The sequence below is a fragment of the Callorhinus ursinus genome, unplaced genomic scaffold (assembly GCF_003265705.2).
Source record: "Callorhinus ursinus isolate GAN/ISIS: 27379988/994484 unplaced genomic scaffold, GSC_fseal_2.0 scaffold99, whole genome shotgun sequence".
Taxonomy (NCBI): Eukaryota; Metazoa; Chordata; class Mammalia; order Carnivora; family Otariidae; genus Callorhinus; species Callorhinus ursinus.
Genome location: NW_027397161.1, coordinates 1,637,880 through 1,662,308, shown reverse-complemented (window position 1 = coordinate 1,662,308; position 24,429 = coordinate 1,637,880). Strand labels below are relative to the sequence as shown.

At 49.3% G+C, this 24,429-nt stretch overlaps 1 protein-coding gene across 2 annotated transcripts in view; it reads left to right on the top strand.

Moving 5' to 3' along the window:
* Positions 1-24,429, top strand: part of VIPR2 (vasoactive intestinal peptide receptor 2) — a 65,524-nt gene that overhangs the window by 25,307 nt on the left and 15,788 nt on the right. For both annotated transcript variants that reach the window (XM_073888922.1, XM_025859125.2), the window contains 2 exons: positions 1,921-2,018; positions 19,716-19,813. In XM_073888922.1, coding sequence (XP_073745023.1) covers positions 1,921-2,018; positions 19,716-19,813 — 196 coding nt within the window. The remainder of the gene's footprint in view (positions 1-1,920; positions 2,019-19,715; positions 19,814-24,429) is intronic.

Here is a 24,429-nt window from a genome sequence, read left to right as displayed (position 1 = left end):
AGAGGGCCCGGGGAAGTGGGGTGGTCTGGGGAGGTGAGACAGGGCCCTCTCTCACCTCCCCAGACCACCCCACTTCCCCGGGCCCTGTCTCACCTCCCCAGACCCCCCCACTTCCCCGGGCCCTCTCTCACCTCCCCAGACCACCCCACTTCCCCGGGCCCTGTCTCACCTCCCCAGACCACCCCACTTCCCCGGGCCCTGTCTCACCTCCCCAGACCACCCCACTTCCCCGGGCCCTCTCTCACCTCCCCAGACCACCCCACTTCCCTGGGTCCTCTCTCACCTCCCCAGACCACCCCACTTCCCCGGGCCCTGTCTCACCTCCCCAGACCACCCCACTTCCCTGGGCCCTCTCTCACCTTCCTGGCTCCCCGTCACATCCCCAGCCCCCTCTCTCGCCTCCCCAAGCCTTGCCCCTTCAGGACTCTGTCTTGCCTCCACTGTTCATTGTGGTCCCTGCCCTCCAGGTGCCCCCAGGACCCCTGGGGTTAGAGCAGGAGGAGGTTTGGGGCCTGGAATCAGAAAAACGCAGGGGACGGCGGTGTTAGAGAGTGGCAGAGCAAGCCCACGTGATGCTACCAGGGGCTTTGCTGAGGCCCCCTAACCCCACTTTCTTGCCAGAAGCTCAGGATCTGGGCCCTCCCACCTGCTTCCACGCAGCGTGCCAAGAATCGCTTATGCATATTATCACCTCAGCGTGAGTGTGCCTTGCTCTTGATTTTGTCTGGTTAAGCCGCCCTCGTGTAGAAAACATAAAGGGTTTTGAGTGAGAAAACCTACTTCCGCCACTCAGTCATCAGCGGGTGTTGCTGGACCTCAGTCTCATCTGTAAAACGAACAGTAATGCTCCGCCCCACAGTGTTGGCCCAAAGCAAAAAGAGATGGCGCGAGTGAAAATATCTGCTCTTCCGAAAACTGCAGGGGCTGTGAGTCAGGGAGGAAGCTTGCTGGGTGATCAGCCGCTGAGCCTCCCAGCGCCGAGGGCAGGAAGCGCCTTCCCAGGCCTGAGCTTCCCAAAGCCTGCCCTGCAAAGTCCCAGCCCTGTCACAGGTGATCAGTGCCCGGCCCTCAGGCCACTCACCACCGCTCAGCACCTACTGCGGTCACCTACTGAGGACACTGTCTTTTTTTTTTAATTAATTTATTTATTTATTAGAGAGAGAAAGAGAGTGTCAGGTGGGGGGAAGGAGCAGAGGGAGAGAATCTCAAGCAGACTGCCCTGAGCGCAGAGCCCTATGCGGGGCTCGATCCCATGGCCCTGAGGTCATGATCTGAGCAGCTGAAACCAAGAGTCAGAGGCTCAACCAACCGAGCCACCCAGGTGCCCTGACACTTTCTTTTAAATAGAGGGAACATTGCATTCCTGAGTTTAACATACACATTTATATAATTCAGAGCAAAAAAAAAAATGGTGCTGTAAGATTAAAACTGCCTTTATTTCGTGCAGTTTAAATCTTATATACCCACAGTCTGTTCGTCTAACGTCAGTGACCAGTGCTGCCTCCTGTGCACACCCAGGGCAGCCGAGTGAGGGAACTGGCACAGAACAGGATGGAATGGGAGAGCAGGCTCTGGAATGGTTGGGATTTGGCGATGACTCTCTCTCTCTCTCTCTCGAAAGAACAGGAGTCTGCTAATTTTCACTGTGCTCCTTGATAATAACATCACCAGCCATTATAACCGTTACCATTGCACCCGTGCCTGATGACACAGAAGCCCTCCCTCGAGCCACCCAGGCCCGCAGAACCCAGCTTCCAGGGGATGAACGCACACACCGTGAGGTGGCTGAACGGGTTGTGACTCCGCTCCTTGGTGACCAGAGAGAGGAGCATCCAGGGCTGTGCGCCTGTGAGCCTGCTCGCCAGTACCGGGCCGGCTGCTGTGGACCCGCCGGCCTGACACCTACGTTTTATCTTCCAGGAAACCTAAGCAAAAACTGTACAAGTGATGGGTGGTCAGAGATGTTTCCAGATTTCATAGACGCCTGCGGCTACAGTGATGCCGAGGACGAGAGCAAGGTAAGAGCCCCTGCGCGACCCCCGCACTTTCCAGTCCCTTTTCTGGAAGTGCCCACGAAACGGCATCTGTGTGCTGCCCGACAAGAATTATGTACATTTCCTCTCCTGCGAAGAGCAGTGCTGCTTCTTGATGGCCAAATTGGGCAAAGTCCCTATTGCAGTTCTGTGCCCGGCATTTGGTTCATTTCGTGGTTCTGTCATTTTGGAGGCGGGAAAGCCTGATTCTCTTTGCCTGCTTTCAGTTTGCCTGAACGGCCCTGCCTGCCTGAAATGAACTGTAACGAGCATCCACTCTGCCGACAGGTTTCTTTGGCCTATCTAGGACTTTGCTGCAAAGCGGGCTGTCCAGAAGCCATGCGGCCGTGTTTTTAGCCGTGGGCCAGCAGCAGGAGACAGGACGAACAATGGAGCGTGTTTGCAAACTGAGAGACTGAGCGTGTCCCTGGCCAACAGTGCCCAGGGCGTGTTGGGGGCTCCGCCTATGGCAAGGGCTGCACTGTTGGTCCGCGTGCTGTAAGGAGGCCAGGAGGTGTGCTCAAGATGAGCCCTTCTCTGGGAACGTGATTGTTTAAATGATGTGTCAAATCAAGTCCGCTCAGCTCTGCTCAGCCCCAGGGCTGGGGTGGCTGTTCTTTCCTGCATGTTCACCCTGCAACATTGTATGACTCTGGTTTTACTTTGTTTACCACCAGGAAACCAGGTCACCGTCCCCCCTTGGGCTGCGTTCCTTCACCCCCAATGCCATATTTTTTAAAAAGATTTTATTTATTTATTTATTTGAGAGAGAGACAGAGAGAGAGCACAAGAGGGGGTAGGATCAGAGGGAGAAGCAGACTTCCCGCTGAGCAGGAAGCCCGATGCAGGACTCGATCCCGAGACTCCAGGATCGTGACCTGAGCCGAAGGCAGTCGCTTAACGACTGAGCCACGCAGGCGCCCCTGCTAATGCCATATTAATGACAGGTGAATACCATGCATTTCATGCCCCCGTCCCCTGCAAACACCCGCTGTGTGGGAACATACTTGAGGCCCTTTTAAAGAGCCTTAGGGAATACCTAGCTACTCATGCACGTTGGTCTCACTACCCTCCAACCCTGGGCCCTGCCACCCCACCATCAGTGAGACTGGTATGAATGTCACTGTCAGATCCATTTTCCTGGGGGATTAACACATCTTTTGTGTTCCTTTTTTATAAAGGGACTGTCTTTGCTCTCCTCACTAAGATTTATGGTATAAAGCCAATTCTTTTGCCACCAAATTATTAAACCCTAGAAAAGAAAGTACCTTACATTTTAGCGAGTTTCTCACTAATTGAAGGGTGTCTGGCCAACTGTCAGTGAGGATGATGGTGGTGCGTGGTGGGATCACTGGCATTGTCCAGTGCACACTATGAACCACATCAATTACCAATATCACCTCATGCGGACTTTTTCTGTTGAGGTGTGACTGACATACAAACACTGTTTATATTTAAGGTACGGGCGTACCTCACAGGATCACACCTGGCAGATACTGTGCTTTACAAACTGAAGGTTAGGGCAATGCTGCACTGTGTGGGGGGGACATATTTCCAACGATATTTGCTTACTTCATCTCTCTGTGTCATGTTTTGCTAATTCTGACAATATTTCTAACATTTTGATGATTATTATATTTGTTAGGGTGACCTGTGATCAGTGATAGGACTCACTGAAAGCTCAGATAATGATTAACATTATTTAACAACAAAGTATTTTTTAACTAAGGTATGTACGTCATTTTCTTAGATGTAATGCTACTGTACATTCAGAAACTACGGGATGGTGTATACATAACTCTTAGAAGCATTAGGAAACCAAACAATTCGCTTGACTCCCTTCATGGCCATATTTGTTTTTCTGCGGTGGTCCGGAACAGCCCGCATTATCTCCACAGCATATGCCTGTATGCGGCGTGACGTTCTGATGTGTGTATATACATATATTGTAAAATGATCCCCTCAGTCAAGCTAATTATCTATCACCTCACATATTTACCTTTTATTTATTTATTTATTTATTTATTTATTTATTTATGTATTTATTTTTATTTTGGTGAGACACAGACTTTATTCCTCTTATAACTGAAAGTTTGTACACTTTGACTAACATCCCCCATGTCCCCGACCCCTTGTCTGCTTTAGTCTTGGTGACAGCCCACCTTACAGAGGGAAACACTGAGGCTCGGGTGTGACATGACGTGGTCGGGGCCCCAGCTCTGTTTCTGTTGTGCAGTCACTGAGATTCAGCTTCTCTTGTCAGAAGTAGTCACCTTCCCCCTCGGTGTGCAGTCACCTGAGCTGCAAGTGAAGCCTGGGATGGTGCCTGCGCTCTCTCCGGCTGGCCGGGAACCACTCGGGGACCTGTGCGCACCTGGTGTCCCTCAGGGAGCCTGTGCTGCTGCGCTCCATCCTGCAGGCCCCACAGGACACCAGGGGGTCATTTGCCCCCTCAGCCAGGCTTGTGACCCGGGAAGCACGGGTGCAGAGCTGCGCCCAGGGTGTCAGGAAAAGGACACACATCCAGGATCTGATGCCACAGAAGGTCCTCTTGGTTCCTCTGCCTTCTCTCCTACCCTGGTCTTCCCTCCGCTCCAGATCAGCCTGCTGGTTTTGGAGTCTCACCACATCAGGCTTTGCACACTGGTCGGGGGCTGTCCTACACGGCAGAGCGAGACATCATGTCATTCTTCTTGTACTCACTGGATTCTGCGAGAAGGCCCCGTGAGATGTCAGCCTCTCGTGAGTCGCCTGTTGGGCAGGAAACACGAGGTGGTAGAGAGCCCCGAACACCGGGACTGATGGCTCTGGCAGCCACTGAGCTGCTCCAGCTGGAAGACAGAGGGTTGGTGCCATGATTGTGTCTGCTGAGCCTCCAGGGTGTAGCCCAAAGTTGGTGACCTGTTCGGGTCGAATCTGAATTCAGAACACATCTTCATAAGAAGATAACGTGTGGATTTCAGGTTCTAGACTAGTCCCAAACTGCTGTTTAGTTATTTAATAGGGCCAAACCAGGACACCATCCTATTGGCTTGCTAAGAATAAGCCTTGAACTGATACAGAATTCACCCGAAGCCTCAGGACTGTCCTGGAGCAGGAAGCGTTCACAGGCCCTGTTCTGCTGACCCGGCATGCTGACCAGGAGTGGGGACTGCCCTTCTTCACGATGACCAGGGCTCCAGGAGTGGCTTCAGGGCACCCTGCCACATGACACCTCCCTCCCAGGTGACCCTAATAGATGCCATCAGGCCGTTTCAGGGGCAAGAAGACAGGCCCCGGCAACCAGAACAGTCTTGGACCTCTGGTTCCACCGTCTGCAGGTATCCCAGATGCCTGCGTGGGGTGGAAGCAGAGTGTCCCCAGGCCTCCCAGTAGCATTTCTTCAGAGCCAGTTGTGGGTCCCTATTCGAGGGTGGGCCCGTCCCTATTCATTCATATTCCACAGTCGCTTCTTGGGAATCCCGGTGTTGTGAGTCTGTCCTATTATCACGAACCCAGTGTGGCCGTGGGTCGGTGCTGAGAGCTGACATTCGAGGCGATGTTGGCTCCCTTGACAAGTCAAAGCCGGCAGCTCCTCTTCCTTACGTTTCCCCTGGGCCACACTGTAGGTGGCCTTCCCAGGAAAACGGATGGAAAACTCTTCCAGGCCCTCGGAAACGTGTGTGCCTGAGCCCTGCCTTCGTGAAGCACAGTGTCCCTGCTTTTCTGACACTTTTCCATCCAGTTTCAAGAGTTATTTGTCTTCTTAATTAAACATTTCAGAGATTCTACAAATATCATGAATGCATATTCCCTACTAATGGATTAGAAAGTCAAAATATTTTAACGTGTAGACGCGAAAAGAATGAAGGCACAAAACCAAAGTAGTGACTTTTCTTCCTGATTGCAGTTCCTGCCGTTCACATACTTTGAATACTTGGTGGTTTAAGGGTTCCTGCAGAAGACAAGAACCACGCAGTGTGGCGGACGTGCAGAGGGCCCGGAGGGTCCGCGACCCCAGCTGGGTCTCCTCAGGCGGCAGAGGGGAGGCACAACCCCGGCCATGAGCCCAGTGAACTCTGCTTCCGATGTCACGCCTCGTCTTATCAGCAGCTCACTCTCCTCCCGGTTTTATGATTTTAATTGGATTTCCTGCTCTCACACAGCCAGACTCTGCCCTGGGTGTTGTGTGTGCAAACTTTGTTGGTTTCAGAATTAATTAAATTCAAGAAAAAAATTAGCCTCCACAAAAGCCACAGGCTTGGCTACATGTGGCAAGGGAATCGAAAGATAAAGTCAGGAATGGGGAGTCCCACGAAGGAAAACAGTGTCCGAAGACCCCAAGGGCCTCTCAGATAATGGCGGGAACCACTATGGTGAAGCTGCTTCACACTCTGGACCAAGGCAGCCCACAAGTCGCAGGGGGGCTTGGCGGTGGTCTGGGCCTTTATGTTCTGGGTCTCACAAGCCACAGTGGGATCATGAAGCTGGCCAGGCTTGGCTCAGACTCTGTCACCAGGTCCTGGTTTCTGTGTCCAGTCTTCCTTGTCTATGACCCTTTCCCACCAAAACCACCCTCGGGCATCTGCCTTGCCATAGGAGTATTTTCCCCTCCGGACTTTGATCTCTGAACCATTGCATGAAGTGCTTCATCCCATTAAGGATTTAAGAAGCACTCCCAGGGCCCACAAGGGTCACACCAGGAGCTGCCCTCTGTCCTTTCCCATGCCCCCACCCTTCCAGGGACATGTGGGTGTCCCCACCCATGGGGCTGAAGAAGCTGTCCTAGGGTCACGTTCTCAGCCTCAGGCGGGACTGCCAGTAGGGGTCATTCTACCTGGAGTTATCTGCCTGGTGGTCCATCCCTCCAGGCCTGGCCCCCTACCCCGGGGCTCCCCTGACCACAGCAGTCTCTTGGCGTTTTTCCTGCAGCAAAGGCTGTTTTGAGGCTCCAGTTCAGGGCACTCCCTCAGGTCAGGCCCCCAACCCATCTCCCAGGGATGCTGAGAGCTGGTGAAACATGGGAAAGCCTAGAAATTCAGCAACCACAGGTTTCTATGGGGTCAGAGGTGCCTCCTTTTCCCTGAGTATCAGGAGTCTTCCAGATGAATGTAGAATGACCCAGGGCAGCACCCGCCCCCTTGGCTTTGTTTCAGTCATTGCGCGTGACTCTGCCCTAGAGCTGCACGCTCTGCCCGGCCAGAGGACAGCCCCCCAGCCCCACACTGGCGTCCTGGGTGCAGTGGACACACAAGGTGGTGCACTCCATGTGTCTCCTATATTATATATTTGCTAACATAGTTCTTAAATAAAGAGCGCTTCAGCTAAATTTAGCCAAGAGAACTGTCTGGCATCTCAGCCTCCCCATGCATCAAGTGGACACATTTCTTCCATATTATGCCATATTCCTAAAAATATTTTTGCACTCTCCTCTCAGCTTTCAGACACACCAGTAACTCTTTCTGCCTAAACGCTGGTGTGGCCTCCCCAAGATTCCCCACCCTGACAACAAAGATCACAGCCACCCTCGTGTCCGTGGGGCAGCTGGGTCAGGCGCACTTTGGCATTTTGCTGTCCTCACAAGGACTGAGGGAGCATGCAGTTATCCCACTGCTCAGGGAGGGGTCCCTCAGGGACGTGCTGAGCAGCGGCTGTGGGACGTGGAGCCAGGACGAGAGCCCTGAACGTGGCAAAGTGTGTGCCTCCAGGTATGCCAACTAACCCAAGATCTGGCGCACCTCCACCCTGTGTTTGCTTCTGTTACAGTTGCCCATTTAGTCCAGCTTCTGAACCAGCTCCAAGGGCTGTGTCTGCTTCGTTTCGCATCAGATGGCAGGAGGGAGCTTCCCACTGTGGTTTTCAGGGGCATATGGGTCCAGCACAGGTGGACTGCTGCTCAGCCGTAGAGGGGGCAACACGAGCAGAAGCCTGGGTCAGAACGCCATCACCAGAGCACACAGCACCGCGCCACAGCCTGCTGTGGCAGAGCCTGGGCTCACGTGAGCCGGCTGACTCATGTGAGGCGGAAATCTGACCACGAACAGAGACATGGTTCAGAAGATTCATGAGACAGGCACAGTTATCAGCTATTTTTATGCTAGTTTTAACTGAACCTGGGACAATGATGTGTAATACTTGCCCAATAAAGGAATGAGTCTTTCCAAGGCCAAAGAAGAATCTGGATGAGAACTTAAGAAGGAAATATAAAGAAAAAACTGTCACTGGGGAGGGAGACCCATGGAGTCTCACAGGGGTGGGAAGCCTCCGCCAGGAGCCCAGGGCCCCGCTCTGGTGAGCACAAGACCTCCGTTTCTCGTCAAACAAAGGTGAGGACCGGGTGTGTCCACAGGACGGGGCACATGGGGCAAAACTCAGGGCTGCAGGCTGGGGCCCTGGCAGAAGTCTGAACAGCACCAGACTGGTCTTAACCTGGAACGGGGCTCTTGAGAAAGGTCTGACCTCCCTGATCCCCTGCTTTCCGTGGACTTGTCTACGAGCAGCCTTGCCAGGGGAGACAGGCATCTGGGGCCCAGGCAGCGGCAGTCTGCAGGGCTGGGGTGCTGGCTGCCCTGGCCGGACCCTCAGGTAGGGACAGGAGGAAAGGCACTGGTCCTCCGGCAGGTTGGGGAGCAACCAGGCTATTCATCGAGTAGTCCGACTAGTTTCTCCATTTGGTGTACAAATTTTAGGACTAATTGAAATAATTGAGGAAAAGATGGAAACTAGCAATATTTGTTTCACTGGGGACTAGGGAGCTCTATCAGAGACCTAGCAAAAGGAAGATGAAGTTTTGACAAAGTTCCCCTGCTGACTGTCAGTCACCTGGGTGGGCTTTGAGGGATCTGTGGCTGGACATGGGCTAGAGAACCACGAGAGCCACTGACAAAGGACAGAAGCTCCTCAGGACTGGGAGGTCCTTGTAATAGCTATGTCCTCCCTTTTAAAAACCTCTTTGTTATATTTACGACTTTCTCAGAAGGAAGCAGATATTACTTTTGTATTCAAATAAAATCTAATTTTAGTCCAAAAAAAAGCCTCTTAAATTTATGCCAAGTTTGTCAAATTATTTCTCAGTCACATTTGCCTTTTAACCCTGGACTTCGTCAGAACAATGAGGAAACCCAACTGTCACACTGTGTCTCTGTGGTGCCTTTTATGCTCGAAAGGTGCGGGGGACCCACACGTCTCCAGCCTGAGTCTCCAGGCAGAGTCTCACCATGGCGGCCTGTGTCCCGGGGAGCTGTGGGTGTGCGGGCACATCGACACCCATCGCCGGTTGTGCACAATCCCTCTTACTTCCTAGAACGTGAGGGTGAGTCTTTTAAAAGTGAGGATGTTCTCTAACCTCAGCACTGTCATCCTGTTTAGGAAATGTCACATTTTTGCTGTTACCCCATCTGCCATCTGGGCCCCAACCCTCTCCAGGTCCCGGTACAAGCTTGTCGTGACTCTTCAGGGGTTTCAAAATCTGGAACATTCCTCTGTATTTCTCTCGCACAACATTGTGTTTCTGAAGAATACGGGCCTGTGATTCTATAAACGGCTGTCTGTTGGGGTTAGTCCGATGCTTCTCACAATGACATTCAGGTCTCAGTGGGATAAAATGCTCCAAAATATCCATGGCTGTTTACCTCAGAAATGTCATATTTGGATTTTAAAAAGAAAGTCATTTTTTTCCTCCGAGCCCTCCACACCAACAAAGGAACATTCCATGTAGTGACTTAAATGAAGGAGCGGCCCCTGCCCCCCAGCGCCCCTCCTCCTTAAAATGTCACCCCTGCAGCTGCACGTGAACAAGCTGCAAAATCACATGGCCATTATCACCGCGGGCTCCAAGCGAAATAACAATGCAGAGTTTCTCCAGGAAAGCAGCCTTTATTCAGAATAGCGGTCTCAGACAGTGTTGGATGCACCCGCCACCCCACGGGGCACCTGAGCTCTCAAGAGGCATTTTCCAGGTGTCTGCTCCTTCCTCAGGAGAGCTGGTGACCTCACAGGGGAGGGGAGGAAGGCGTGGGATGCTGGCCGCATGCACGCACACGCGCACGTGGCGGCTCCTAACTCATTAGCACTGAGCTCTCTGAGGGGCCTTCCTGTGACCCCTGAGCTGTGGAGCCCAGCTCCCAAATGGAGTCAACACTTGTCCCAAATGCCCAGGTGTCTCTGATGGTTCCAGGGGGGACCCGTGCCTGTCTCCCCATGACTCTGAAAGTGAAGCATCCACGACTAGAAAGGCCCCTAAGTTACAGCTCAGGGCTCCTCCACTTTCTCCGAAGGCTGGGGCTGTGCCTCTGACCACCCAGAGGCAGCTGCCGGGAGGCTCTGGCTCGGGGCCCCTGCCCTTCCACTGCAGGGCCAGTCTGGGCTGGATGGGGAACAGGAGACCCCTCTCCAGCATGTTCGGACCTTGTCTGTGAACGCAGCACGTGTACAGAGGAAGCTTGAGAAGTATTTCTTCACCTGAATGAGGACGACTTGGGTCATTGGATTAATAATCTTTAAAACCTCTTTCATTATAAAAATGGTTTTCATTATAAAATCAAACCAAGTAACATAAATCACTTACTAAGAGCATTTATTAAGCTCTCTGTGAACTATCTTATTTAACCCCCCAACAAGCCGTGAGACACAGCACTGTTGTTATCAGCATTTCTGCCCGGGAGAAGCAGATGCAGAAGGCAATGAACCCGTGGTCTTGTGTGTTCATGGAACAGAGGCCTGAGCCAGAGGGAGAACCCACTGCCCTGTGAGCTGTAGCTGTTGATCCCAGGAGCGCAAGCACAGTTCCATGGAGACCACGGTCTGTGCCCTCACGTGGAGCATCTTTCCATGAGCTTACTTACCCTCTGTACGTGTTCTTTGGTGAGGCGTCTAGTAAGGTGTTTGGCCCATTTTTTTTTTAAATGAGGTTGTTTCTTTTCTTGCAGTTGAGTTTTGAGAGTTCTTTGTGTGTTTTGAGTGACAGCCCTTCATCATCCCCAGTCTGCGCTTGTCTTCTCACTCTCTGCCATGGTCGATCGCAGAGCAGGAGTTTAGTTTTAATGAGTCCAGCGTATCAGCTCTTAATTTCGTGGACCTTGTCTCTGGTGCTGTGTCTGTGAAGGCATCGCCACACCCAGGGTCTTCTTGGTTCTCTCCTCTGCATCTAACAGGCATTTCCTAGGTTTATGTTTTACATTCGGATCTGTGATCCGTTCTGCATTAACATTTGTGCAGCTCTGAGGTCTGAGTCTCAATTCCTGTTTTGCATGGGGATGCCCACTGGTTCTAGTAGATGTGACAAGGACATTGTGCTTCCGCCACTGAATTGCCTCTGCTCCGTTGTCAAATGTCAGTGCTGGTACTTATGTGGATCTCTGTTCAGGCTCCATTCTGTTCCACTGACCCCTTTGCCCACCAATGCCAGGCTGTCTCGATGGATGCAGCTGCATCAGTAGTAAGTCTCGTGATGCTGCCCTGGCAAGCAGTGACTCCCGTTGACCACCTGTCTGTCTCTCCAGTTATGGGGCAGCCACCGGTCCTGTGTCCTCTCCTATCTTGCAGATCCAAGAAAAGTGGTTGGTTTTTCAGTTTGTTCAGACTTTCATTCGTTACCAGGATTCAGTGGCAACTTCCAAACTTCTTACATGCAGAACTGATTCCTCTTAAAGAAAAAAAAATCAAAATAAAAGAGTAACTGTGGTCTCTCTTGGGGGATGACACCATGGGGTTCAGGCTGGAGTCTTGGCTCCACAACTTGAGGGTCCCGTGTCCTTAAACTTGCTTCTCCCCTCCTGGTGTTCAGGTTCCTCGTCTGTTAATGGGAACATGGTGATAATATTCAGTCTGCTTCCTTCCCAAGGTTGTTGGGAGAAGTGAATGAATTTTGTGTTACATTTTGTAAATTGCAGAACACTCCACCACTGTCTTGAGAATTGTTATAGTCCCCTAAGCAGAATGGCTTTAGTAGAATACCTGGGTCTTAAAAGATATTTTGCCAATAACTAGCAAGAGGAAAATTTACAATGGGTGATTGTGAGCTTCATCCTGAGTCTTGAGACCAGGAGTACGTCTTGGGAATGGGGCTTTGATGTCTTGCTGTGCACTAGGGAAATAAATGGAACCGTGGACCACATTTCCCGTAAATAGGTGGTAGTTTCCAACGATCTCTAACACATTTGTTTTAAAGAAAGCCTTGGGGCACCTAGGTGGTGCTGTCGGTTAGGCGTCTGACCCTTGGGGGTCATGAGATCAAGCCCCGCCCATAGATTCTGTGCTCAGCAGGGAGTCTGCTTGGGATTCTCTCTCTCTCCCTCTGCCCCTCCCCCAACAAATAAATAAATCTTAAATAAATAAATAAATAAACAAAAAAAGCCTCAGGTTTCCACTCTTTATGGCGAGAACAGGCACCTCCTTGTAATCTGACAGAGGGCTGCTGGTCCACAGCCTCCCGGAATCCTGCCACAACCCCAGAAACCACCCCAAAGTGAAGGCCCCTGGACTGGCACCCTACCCTTGCATGTCCTTTAGCATGAAGCAAGCACAGCCCTCAGGCCTTGCCCGCCACCACACAGGGAGTTGGGCTGTGTGAGTCCGCGTACACGCACGAGTCCTGGAGTCGGGAGAAGTGTCACCAGTGTTGATGTTGTCTCTTGGGGGCCCAGATGTCCCGTTCCTCCTGGCCAGTGGCGCCCACCCCACCCCTGCAGCCTGGAGAACATGCTTCTCCTCCCCGCCGAGTGCCCCTCTACCAGCTCCCCCCACCCACCTCTTCTTGGCCCTGCTCATGCCTTGGCCATTCAGTCTGAATTCGGAGTTAGAAATGCAGGTTAGCTCTTACTCATTCGTTTTGCAGGTGTGTTTTGGTCTTGTTCACCTGACAGGACTTACGCACCCTGAGGACAGGAACTGTGCCTTCTAATTCAAGTGGGGCCTATCCTAAGAAGAAGCTATCTGAGCTTCAGTGGTGTTTTTCCTGCCCCCGATGCAAAGGGGTACTTGTTGATGAGCAGGTAAATCATTACTAAGCGGGTTCTGGGAGAAACCATTGTTTTCCAGGCAGTGATGCGTGTGATGAAGGCATCTGTAGGTTCAGGAGAGTAGAACACAGCTGAGTGTCTGTCTCTTGACTTTGCTGAAGGGAGAGGTAATAGGTGGGCATGGCTTTTACCAGAAAGCTTCTAAGACTGTGCTGGGCTGAGTCAGGAGTCTCTGGTCTAGCCAACAGTCTTTCAATGCCTTTGGTTAAAGTGCACAGCTGGAAATCCATTTCATACCACAACCCAGCACAAACATTTCACAAAACCACATTTTCTATGCTACTCTTCTTTAAATGTTGGTCTCTGCCCACTAAATTGATTGCATAACCTACTAATGGGTTATAATAGGGTGACTGTATCATATGTCAGCCAAACCTGGCCTCTTGAGAGAGAAAGGAGGAGCTATTAATAATGACTCCGGACACCAGATGCAAGCCAGGCCCGGCCTGGGCAAATCAGAGTGTGTGGTCACCCTAGTTATGACTCACTGTTTGGAAAACATTGGCTGGGCCCTCAGTGTTCCCTGAGAAGGGCTCTGTCTGCATTGCAGCTCCAGCACAGACGTGCATTCATGGAATGAGAAAAGGCTATAGACATCACCAGTCCAACACGCTTGCTGTGAGGATCAGGAAGCAGTCCCCGGTGACAGGATGGCAGAGAAGGGCCAGCCCGGCCTCTTTCTGGGACATTGCCACCTCCCAGGCAGGAACACCAACTGAAAGCTGAGCATAGAATTTGCCTGCCCAACTCGGAAGTGACTCAGAGCAGAGGGTCCCCACCACCCGCCCCTCCAGGGCCTCAGGGGCCATTCAGGCCCCTCAGAAGTATTGAAAAGGGGAAGCGTTGCTGGACTGTTTTATCTTCCTGATTTGTGATGATGGTGATGAAGGTCTTTTCCAAGTAAATCAGCCTCAAACGTGTGATCATAACACGTGGCTCTGCATCCGCAGGGGACCCAGGGTTGTCCGGTCCTCCGACTGAAGGGTGTGGAACTCTGCCATTTGGTCACCCTGCGCTGTGGCACTCAGGACCCAAGGAGTATTGACAACCCTTTCTGTGCAAGAAAGCATCACGACTTCTTTGCTTGGGAGAAAATACCTCCACTGGCCAGGCTCTCCTGCCGGGCATTTTCCCTCCATGCCTATGAAGGCTGTGCTTCGCAGGATCTCTCCAGAAGGAGGAAAGAATACAACATTAAAGATACATATAAAATTACATATAAAAGCAAATGTTTGTTCCTGATGGAAAATGAAATCACAGGTTCCTGAAGCATCAGACATCAAGGCCCTCTTCACCTGAGATCTCTTTAAATGGGGAGGCCTCCTTGTCACCAACCACCCAGCACTCCCGGGGGCGGCAAGCCAGGGCCCTGTACCCTCAGCTCCACCGGCTTCCTGGCACAGCTGCCTCGGACGCGGTCATGTCCCTCACGAGGCCCCCTGACCCCGGCTCTCGCTCTGCATCAGGCCCAGCTGTTCGGTTCCAGCACCATGCTTGCAGCTAAGAGTAGGAAATCCATTACATCTAGTCACTGGAGAACAAAGTCGGTTAACCCACTTGATTGACCCACCCACAGTGGCTAGATCCATGAGCAACTGGGTTTTTAGGTTTCACCCTTGTTTTGGGATGGCAGGGTTTTAATAATTTATAGGCTGTTCTGGAGCAATACCATTTGGTCCTTACTTTCCTATCAATGCCCCATGAACAGAGGCCTTCAGAGAGCAGAACTGCAGCTGAGTGGGCCTGAGCCCTCTGTAGTCTTAGGAAAATGGGGAAGAGGTGCAAGAAACAGGATCTGAGAGATCAGAGCCCCCAGGAGAGCTTGTTCTGGAAGAAGTTTGCGTCCACTAGGCAGGGATGGCCTTGTCTTCTGCTCTGGAGGCCCCGCGCTCAGTCACTTCACGCCTGTCTACCTGCTGTGTTTAATGAGTTCTCCGCTCATCCTGATGTAACCCCAGACGCTGCTGTGAGAAACCTCAGCGGAAGCCCCAAAGTTCAGGGCCTGCTACTGTCAGCTTCCTGGACGAGTATGAAGTAAAAGTGTCCTTAACAAAAAGGGAGTGCTGTCACTCTCGTCTTTCCTGTTTTATGGGCAAAGGACAGAGACATGACACAGCGCCGGGGGTCCAAACCTGGATCCTCCAACGCTAGGATGTGCTTTCCCACTTATCCAGTGCCCCCTTCTGACTGTGGCTGCCCTTTCTGCTGGGCAGAGGCCATCATGCTAGCCTCCTAGTTCACCACAGATCAGGTGACGTGGTAAGGAGAGGTCTGAAAACCGTAAAGCTTTGCAATCTCCAGTTCCCGGCGGCCCACTGGGGGCTGGGTGCAGACGGGACAAGACTGGTTGCTTCAGGGAGCTCCAGCCACCACAGTGTGACCTGGTGAGGGCAGGGCAGAGCCTGGGCGGGCAGGTCCCCAGAGGAAGGGCCCTGATACGAATGCTGAGCGGTGGGTAGGAGAACCAGGGTGGAAATGCTAAGACACAGCCTGCGCATAGCAATGAAGGGAGCAAGCGGAGGCTGCCCTCTTGTTAGAGGGACCCGAGTGTGAGGAGGGGCTGGCAGCTGCCTCATGAGGGCACACAGTTTTGCTCACAAGCAAAGGGGCTCTGTGGAGGGTTTTGGGCAGGCACAGGAAAGGTCTTATGTACATTTTAATTCTGTCTGTGGTGTAGACCAGAGGTTCTGGAACGAGCCACATCAGAATCACTGCAGGCTTCTGGTCCTGGGGCAGGCAGGGACAGGTGGGGTCTGAGAGTTTGCATTTGGACAAGTCCCCAAGTGATGCTGTTACTGCTGGTCTGGGGGGTCACACTGGGAGAAACACTGGTATGGATCCTAACATCATGGCCCCACCAAGAGGAGAAAGCAGGTCTCTGAGGGTGGGGGAAGGAAGCTGGATCAGGAGGCAGAGGCTGGGAAGGTCCTGGAGCCCAGAAACAAAAGCACCGTGCAGACCCACTGTGCAGTTCTTGAAACCACGTAGCTGGTTTTAGCCACTGCTAATGAAAATAAATTTAAATTGCATTAAAGATGGAGAACTCCACATGGTTCTTTAGGGTTCGTGTTCTAAACAGTAATTCTTAGTCTTCAGTTCTGTCCACATAGGTAGCAATACAGGAGATTTAGATGTACACAGAAAAACCCCAAAAGTTGTTCATCCTGCCTCCTTGAGCAAAGACCCCAGATTGTTTTCTTGTGATATGCCTCATTCTCTTAAAAGTTGGCTGTGAGAAAGTTTCCTGTCTCTTAAGCACTGCACATAATTCTGTGGCCTTTAGCCTTGGTTCTGGCGTTGCTCAGTTGTTACGTGGTTGTTTTGCGTTCTGTTCTGGTAAAACTTCCCCAGTGCTGCCTTTTATTTGAGGTTTCTACCTTGCCCTGGAGTGTACTCTGCTTCTCAAAGCCCTTAACAGAGGCAATTTGCAAATAACCAGATTAAGCCTTCTTAAATGACTGAAAACATGAGAAATGTAAAATCTAAACCATCTTTAAGCAAAGTAATATAAATTGAAATGTGGAGATTCTTTTTTTTTAAGTGAACACAGAAAAAATGTTTTAATTTATACCTATCTCAATTACTAGCTCATGCATTATCTCCTGGGACAGTCAGTCCAGTGGTGAAAATATGTCTATGAGTTCCTCATGGGCGGGACCCTTCTCTCCCACTCATCCTGTTCCCAAGACACCTTCCTCAGTGTCTGGTTCCAATTAAGCACTGAGTAAATGCGTTGAACAGAATGAATTAAATTAACCAGTGATACCAAATACGTTCAGCAAGAAATAAAAATCTTCTATAAGAAATTGGAGGTAAAAAATTCCCAGTACAAATCACTCAAAAATGCTAAAGTATAACAGTGTTGCTTTAAAACGCACAGCTGAGATTTCAAGAAAGTAAAAAAAATCTCAATAAAAGAGCTGAGAATCAGGTGCCAGGCAGCAGGGGCGGGTGGTTTCTGGGGCAACTGCTGGATCATTATGAAGAGCTGGGATGAGCAGCATGCATGTGTGGATGGTGGTGGGCGGCTGGAGTTGAGAGCTAGACCAAAAATCTGACCATGGATGTGACAGGGAAACTTCACTTTCCAGGAGGGAAATCTAAAAATCTGTCACCACGGGCATGCCCTCCTGCAGGTTGGGTTTTCCCATTTCTGTCTTGTGCGTGGTATGGCAGCTCTGAGCTGACACACTCATGTAAGGAGTCCTGAATGGAAGCAGTGGGGGGGTACCTGGCAGAAGTGAACACAGGTGCTCCTGGAAGGAAGCATCTTTGCCAAGACCTTACAAATTCCCATAGGTCCACTCCGAAGACAAGCTTATATTCCAAATGCACAGACCACACCAAGAAAAAGCCACTGTGAGTGAAAGTCAGCAGATGACAAACAGATTACATCCTCAGAACTTCAGATAATGGAGTCATCAGGCATAGAATGCAAATAAGTGCATTTGAAATGTTAAAAAAAAAAGTGGAAATTAAAAATATAAACCTGGAACGAGATGCTCTTACCAGACCTTATAAGGGAAAAAATAGACCTAAACATGAAAGTCAAGAAGATACATGACACAGGAACTCAGACTTAGGTACCAGAGTTCTGGGATGGGGAGTGTGGGCTCCAAGAGCACAGGAGCGGTTGCAGCCGGGAGGACGGGCAGGAGACAGCACCGCTCGGGGCAGGAGGTCAGTGTGACTGCAGGCTTGGCCGGAGAAAATGCAGTGGGTGACAGCTCGAGCGAGCCACCAGTTGTCCAATTCGGAGAGCCTGACCACCCCACATACATAGAGAACCCCACAGCTGCCAGAAGATGCTGGAGATCGAGGCCCGATGGCCCATGCACATGCAAGCCACAGGGCAGGCGGCAGATACCTTCCCAGGGCCTGGAGAAGAGGAATGTCCCCTCGGAAATACGAGGGAAAGAGACATGTCAGAAAACAAGCCGACTGGATCCACAGTCAGCAGACTCTTATTAAAAATGCCCAGGAAATGGGCTTCAGGGGTAAAATGAAGACAGAAAAAAGAACTGAGAATCGAGAAAGGATGAAGCAACAATCAAGGAATGAGCAAACAAGGGAACCCAGCAAAGACTGACCGTTTAGAGCAGTGGTACAATTAGGCCGAGGGACTAAAAACACGTGAAGCCAATACTGGATAACAGACGACACAGCTGAGGGGTGATAAAAAAAAAAGTTACGTGCAGTCCACGCATAGAAGAGAACTCATCAGAAAGGTCGGAACAGTGCAAGGTCGTGCCCACGCCCTGTGGAGGCACCCTGGGCGCCAGCACCCCAGCGTCAGGGAAGCGGCTACCTGGGGTCTCCCCGCCGTCCTGCTCAGTTATCCCTCTGGTTGGAGATTGTTGGTAGGTATATTATAGATACCATCTGTTATTACATGTATAGTTTGTATTACATGTTATGGGTATATTAGATACATGATATGTACTCATTAAGTATGATATATTGTTTTCTATGCTTTTGGTAGGTTTGAAATATTGCCTTTTCCAGTTATTTAATGTGAGCTCTGATCACAAGACAAAATGGTGAAAAGCTGCTCAGGATGCCCCAGTCCTATTTATAATCTCTCACTCAGAACAGAATATAGAATGTGGACAAAGACTTAAAATTCGAGTTTTCAAGGATGTTTTCAGAATGCCAGCATGACATCTCCTCTCTTCTTGAGCTAAAAAGAATGACAACGGGACCTTGAGGTTTAACAAAGAAAAACCCTTCTAAAATCAGATTAATACATTAGCTTACCCGATCAAGCTTCATGCTAACCTTGATTGCCTGAACTATTTGAGAGGCTATACCAATTAATTTCATTTTATCATTAAATATTAACTAGAAATTCATTTTTTCCAAATTTTGTAGTTTACTTCTGAAATATGTCATTACCCATATTGAGTCTTCAATAATAAGGGTAATAAGGAGAGGGAAAGCTCTCCTCAAAAGGGCATCACCTTGATGGTAAAGAACAACAATGGGCCTGGACGGTGGGTGCAGACCAGCCTGCAGGGGTCCACTGACCTACAGATGCTGCCAAGCCCCACGAAGCTACAGGAGTAAGGCCGTCCCTCCTACCCCAGTGTTTGTTGGCTGACCCCAGGGCTGGGGATCGGCTCGGTGGGCACCATCCCCTCTCTAGAGTTTACACTAAGCTGGTGTGAACAGGGATATGGAGAAATCAGGGCCAGTGCGGAATGTCCCCTGGGTCCTCACTCCTCACGGGGTCCAGAGCAGCAAAACCCAGTTAGGTCAGGACATATTTTCAAAGCAGTCCCCTGTGGTTTCTGGGGCTCTCTCATGGGAAGCACCCCTCCAAGCCCCCTCTGGTTTCAGCTTATTTTTAGAAAATATTTTTTAGAAAAATTTCAGCTTATTTCATATTCTTGACATCGGCAGTTGACCTCGGGTTTGTGATGCATGACATATTTAATAGTGATCAGAGAGCGAAGTTGGGGACCCCCAGGTCATCCCTCTCCCTGCTCCACACAGTCACTCAGAATGAATTTTAAGGAAATAGGTGGGCATTTAGAGAGAATAAAATGTTTGGGTTCAGAATGGAGGTGGGCTGACGCTGTCTGGTGTGTCCCGAGACAGGCAGCGAGGGCCCGCGTGAAGGAAGCATTGCTTGGTCCAGTGCTGACCACCAAAACCTCACAGCTGTTTTGTTCCCTCTTTGTAGATTACGTTCTACATCCTGGTGAAGGCCATTTACACGCTGGGCTACAGTGTCTCTCTGATTTCCCTTACAACCGGAAGCATAATTCTTTGCCTCTTCAGGTAAGTATCAGAAATGAGCAATTCTGCTGTTTAAGCCACTTAGGCCCATCAGAAGAGGAAAGAAATTCTCTGTCTCCAAGCCCTCTCTCTGTGTGTTAAACCCATAAAACTCCCGTGGAGAATGCTAGTGTGAAATATGATGCTAATATTTACATTTTTGTTTAAATACTCTGCATTTCTTATATAAAGAGATAATACTGACTTTGGCTATAAGAATTCAGTTCAACTGCTGTTTACTAAATACCTAGCCATTATGCAAATCCTTTGAAAATACGGAAGAAACGTGATCTTGCCAATTGGTGGTAAGAGGGTCAAGAGACACTATAATGTGTTCAAGAGTATGAAGGCAGGAGCCAGATGTCTGGATTCGAATCCTGGGTCAGTCTCTCAGTCGCTGTGTGACCTTGGACAAATTACTTAACCTCTCTGTGATCTGCAAAGTGTGGGTGCTAATGAAGCTATGTGGCGTGTGGGAAGCACTCTGAATTTTGCCAGTTTTTTCCCTGCTGTGCAGTTAGAGTTCCCACCCAACCGAACCTCCAGTAGGTCTTTTTGGTAACTAATGACATGCAGTGTATACAGCTGGTTGGTTGGGGTTAAAGGTAGAGGCTTTGGTTTCAGAACAGAAGTGTCTGTCTAGGAAAAGCTAATAAGTATATTCAGGACTAAATCTGTGACTTGAATATCCCCAGCACTAAATAAACCAGATGATATTCCTCTTATTTTAACAGGAATTTGATCACCACAGGTCTTATTTCTCTTTATGCAAATATATTTCACATGTTGAAATATATCACAGTATTGTTGAAATAAATTACAGTATTCAGATAAAAACAAAAATATAACAAATGGAATATTTCAGAAACCAACAGATAATCCATTAGGAGGTCCATACTTGGAAATAAACAAGTAAAGACTGTTGTAGCTGAGAAACCCATCAACTGTAATATACTTTCCAGGCATCTCAACTCCATCAGGAGGGTGGGAATCCTCAGAAAGAGTAAGTCAGCAGCTGTAATGAAGAGCTTATACTTTGGAAAATGTGGGGACAGTCCATCATATTCTAGTTCTGGAAAGAAAAGAATAGAAACTCTTGTGCAACATTAATATCTATTCTATTCTACTATCTTCTGTTTTTTACTATGCATTTTTAAATCTTCAAATTGTTGAAGATAAAAAAAAAGAAAGGAAAAAGTTAGGGAGGTAAGCTGGCACAGGGTAACTTGAACTGGAAAAGTTACAGCTTAGTTTTAAAGAGCCCCCATATTGAACAATCCATGTTCTTGACATTGGCAGTTCACCTGGGATTGGCGATGCATGACATATTTAATTAGCCAGCCTACGGGTATTTTGAATTATTGCAAATGTGGATGTTGGTCTATAAGAGAATCTCAAATGGTTTCATGACTATCAAACAGTGTTCCCTACGCGCACATCCTTAGTCACCTACTGGTGACACCTGCTGTGTATGTCCTTCTGCCGTGTTCGGTGTGTCCTGGCTGCTGGGACCAGTGCCGGGAGCTGGTGTACGGTTTGCAGGTCTGCCTTCCTCCTGGGCCACAGAGACTCGAACCTTCCTGCCTCTGTCCATCAGCTGTGCTTGCCTGTCCGATGCCACAAGTGTCAATTCCAAACTCCGTATTCTAAAAATAACTTCGTCATCCTGGAAATTTTACCCAGGAAACAACTTTTTACAACCATGAAGCATCTACTGTCCATAATAGCCCCATAGCTAAGAAAGCATTAAGTAACCACACTCTTATTTTACACACAGAGAAACAGAGCAACTTGTCTCCTAAGGCAGGTCCAAATCTCAGCGTAGACTGGGATCACAAACACACCACCTAGTTTTGCGTGGGACTCACTGGGCAGTCCTTGCAGCCACCGTCTTTGAGGTCCAGGCACCTGACAACGTAGCTCCGGTCCCCACAAGCCCAGGTTGCTAACAACACACACCACACTGCACATTGTATAGGTGTTCATTAAATTAGTCCCGACGGCAGCTCCCGCAGGTCAGTGCTGTTCCTGTCCCCATGTCACCAGTTAGAGCAGGACAGCCCAGAAAGGTGCTGCCCACACCTCTGTTCACCACCTCACCTTCAGGAACTGGGGTTCCATTTCCAGCCGCCAGAAAGGAGCAGATTCCAGCGTAGTTTCTCTGGAAGCCCCAATTTCAGCTGCATCCATCGTCCTGTGTAGATCCATACTTGGAAGTGAGATTTTACAAAGAGCAATGAGTGATGAAGAGAGCATCACTCAGAAACTCAGCAAACATAATTTATTTGGACGGTTGCTAACTGGAGTGAGTGTATGCTCATGTCTGAGAGACCGCCATAAATCCCAGACCCCACTCAGCGGAAGACATGGGCAGGAGAGAGTGAGGAGGAGAAAGCAGAGGGCAGAGGTCTCTGAGAGATGAGCCCAGCCCCCATGAGGAGCAGTGGGCACAGGCCGGCGTGGGGGCAGGCACCGGCTTCTTGGGGGGAGGGGCAGGCTTTCACACTCATCTCATGTTTCCTTTTATTATCCCAATTTTCCCCTTTCAGACTGTCAGTTATACATTTTGTTCTGCTGCTTCTAGGCATCTCCCAAAATTGCCACACATCCTTGTCTCATAGGAGTTAACCTCCAATCACTTTTTTTCCACTTCCCAGTCAATTCAAGACTTGACAACATTTTCATTCCATTTACCCCCTCATGCCTTTTGTGTTATTGTAATGTATTTTAATCTGACGTCTATTTTAAGGCCGTAGGCATTATAGCTGTCGTTTACGGTCAGGGGTTACTTGGAGATGCCATGTGTTTATCTTTCCCGAGGCTCTCCCTTCCTCCTGTGTCTTCATCGGGGTCATCTCCCTTCTGCCTGCAAACCCCCTGTAGGATTTCCTTCAGCACAGGCCTACTGATAATGAGGGCTCATGGTTTTTGATCACCTGAAATCATCTTAATTTTGCCTCATCTGAGGATATTTTTGAGAGTATTGAATTCTTTCTTGGCAGTTTTTTCTCTCATCACACTAAAAATGAACATCATCTTTCTTTTTAAGAGTTAGCAGCCTAGGACGCCGGGGTGGCTCAGTCGGTGAAGCGTCCGTGTTTGACTCAGGTCATGATCCCAGGGTCCTGTGATCGAGCCCCACACTGGGCTCCCTATCCACCGGGGAGCCTGCCTCTCCATCTCCCTCTGCCTCTCTCCTCGGCTTGTTCTCTCTCTCTCTCTCTCTCAAATAAGTAAATAAAATCTTTAAAAAAAAAAAAAGTCAGCAGCCAGTCTCATCACTGTTCCACTGAAGGAAGATATCTTTTTTCTTGGGGTGCTTAGAAGCTTTTTTTACTTGTCTTTGGTTTTCAGCTATGACACTATCATGGGACTCAATGTGGTTTGCTTTGTATTTGTCCTTCTTGGGGTTAATGGCATTTCTTTAGTCTCATTATTTTTTTCGTTTCCAAAAATTCTTAGCTAGTATTCTCTAAATATTGCTTTTACCTTATTGTCTCTCCTTTCCTTCTGAAACTCCATTCTTATGTGTTCAACAGTGTTTTCACCATTCCCCATATATCTCCTACTCTGTTTCTATACTTCCTGATGTGGGAAACAAAGGCAGAAGAAAAACTATTATATTTCCTTACCACCTACAGCCCACTGACAAGTCCTTGAAACAGGCAGAGTGACCTTCCTCTAGGGATGACTGGTTGTTAATATTTTGCTAAGGGCAAAAGGAAATCTTAGCCTGACCCCCAGGATCCTGAGTCTACTTTAACATGTAGAAATTACTACATCAAAAACTAATGATGTGGGTCTGGGTGGCTCAGTCGGTTAAGTGTCTGCCTTCGGGTCAGGTAATGATCCCAGGGTCCTGGGATCAAGTCCCGCATCGGGCTCCTTGCTCAGCGGGGAGTCTGCTTCTCCCTCTCCCTCTGCCCCTCCCCCTGCTTGTTCTCTCTCTGTCTCTCTCACAAATGAATAAATAAAATCTTTAAAGAAAAAACAAACTAATGATGTATTGTATGGTGACTAACATAACATAATAAAATTTAGAAAAAAAATTAAAGAAATTACTTTGAAAACTTCCTTTATCTTTACCCCCCAAGATCCATGTTGGCCATCATCCTCCAAGCACATGGCCCACCCGTACACACCTGAAGGTCTCACGACTACGGTTTGACTAGACAGTAGTAAATGGCCCTTTCCTAACAACAGCCAGCCTCCTCAAGGTCCTGGAAACCTGCTTCCAAATTCCTTAGAGACTTACGCTGTCCCTAACCCCCTCCTGACTTGAAAGTATATAATGGACCACTCCTCACAACCCCAGTGCAGCTCTTTTTTTTTAAATTTTTTTATTGTTATGTTAATCACCATACATTACATCATTAGTTCTTGATGTAGTGTTCCATGATTCATTGTTTGTGCATAACACCCAGTGCTCCACGCAGAACGTGCCCTCTTTAATACCCATCACCAGGATAACCCATTCCCCCAGCCCCCTCCCCTCTAGAACCCTCAGTTTGTTTTTCAGAGTCCATCGTCTCTCATGGTTTGTCTCCCCCTCCGACTTTCTCCCCTTCATTCTTCCCTTCCTGCTATCTTCTTCTTTTTTTTTTAAACATATAATGTAT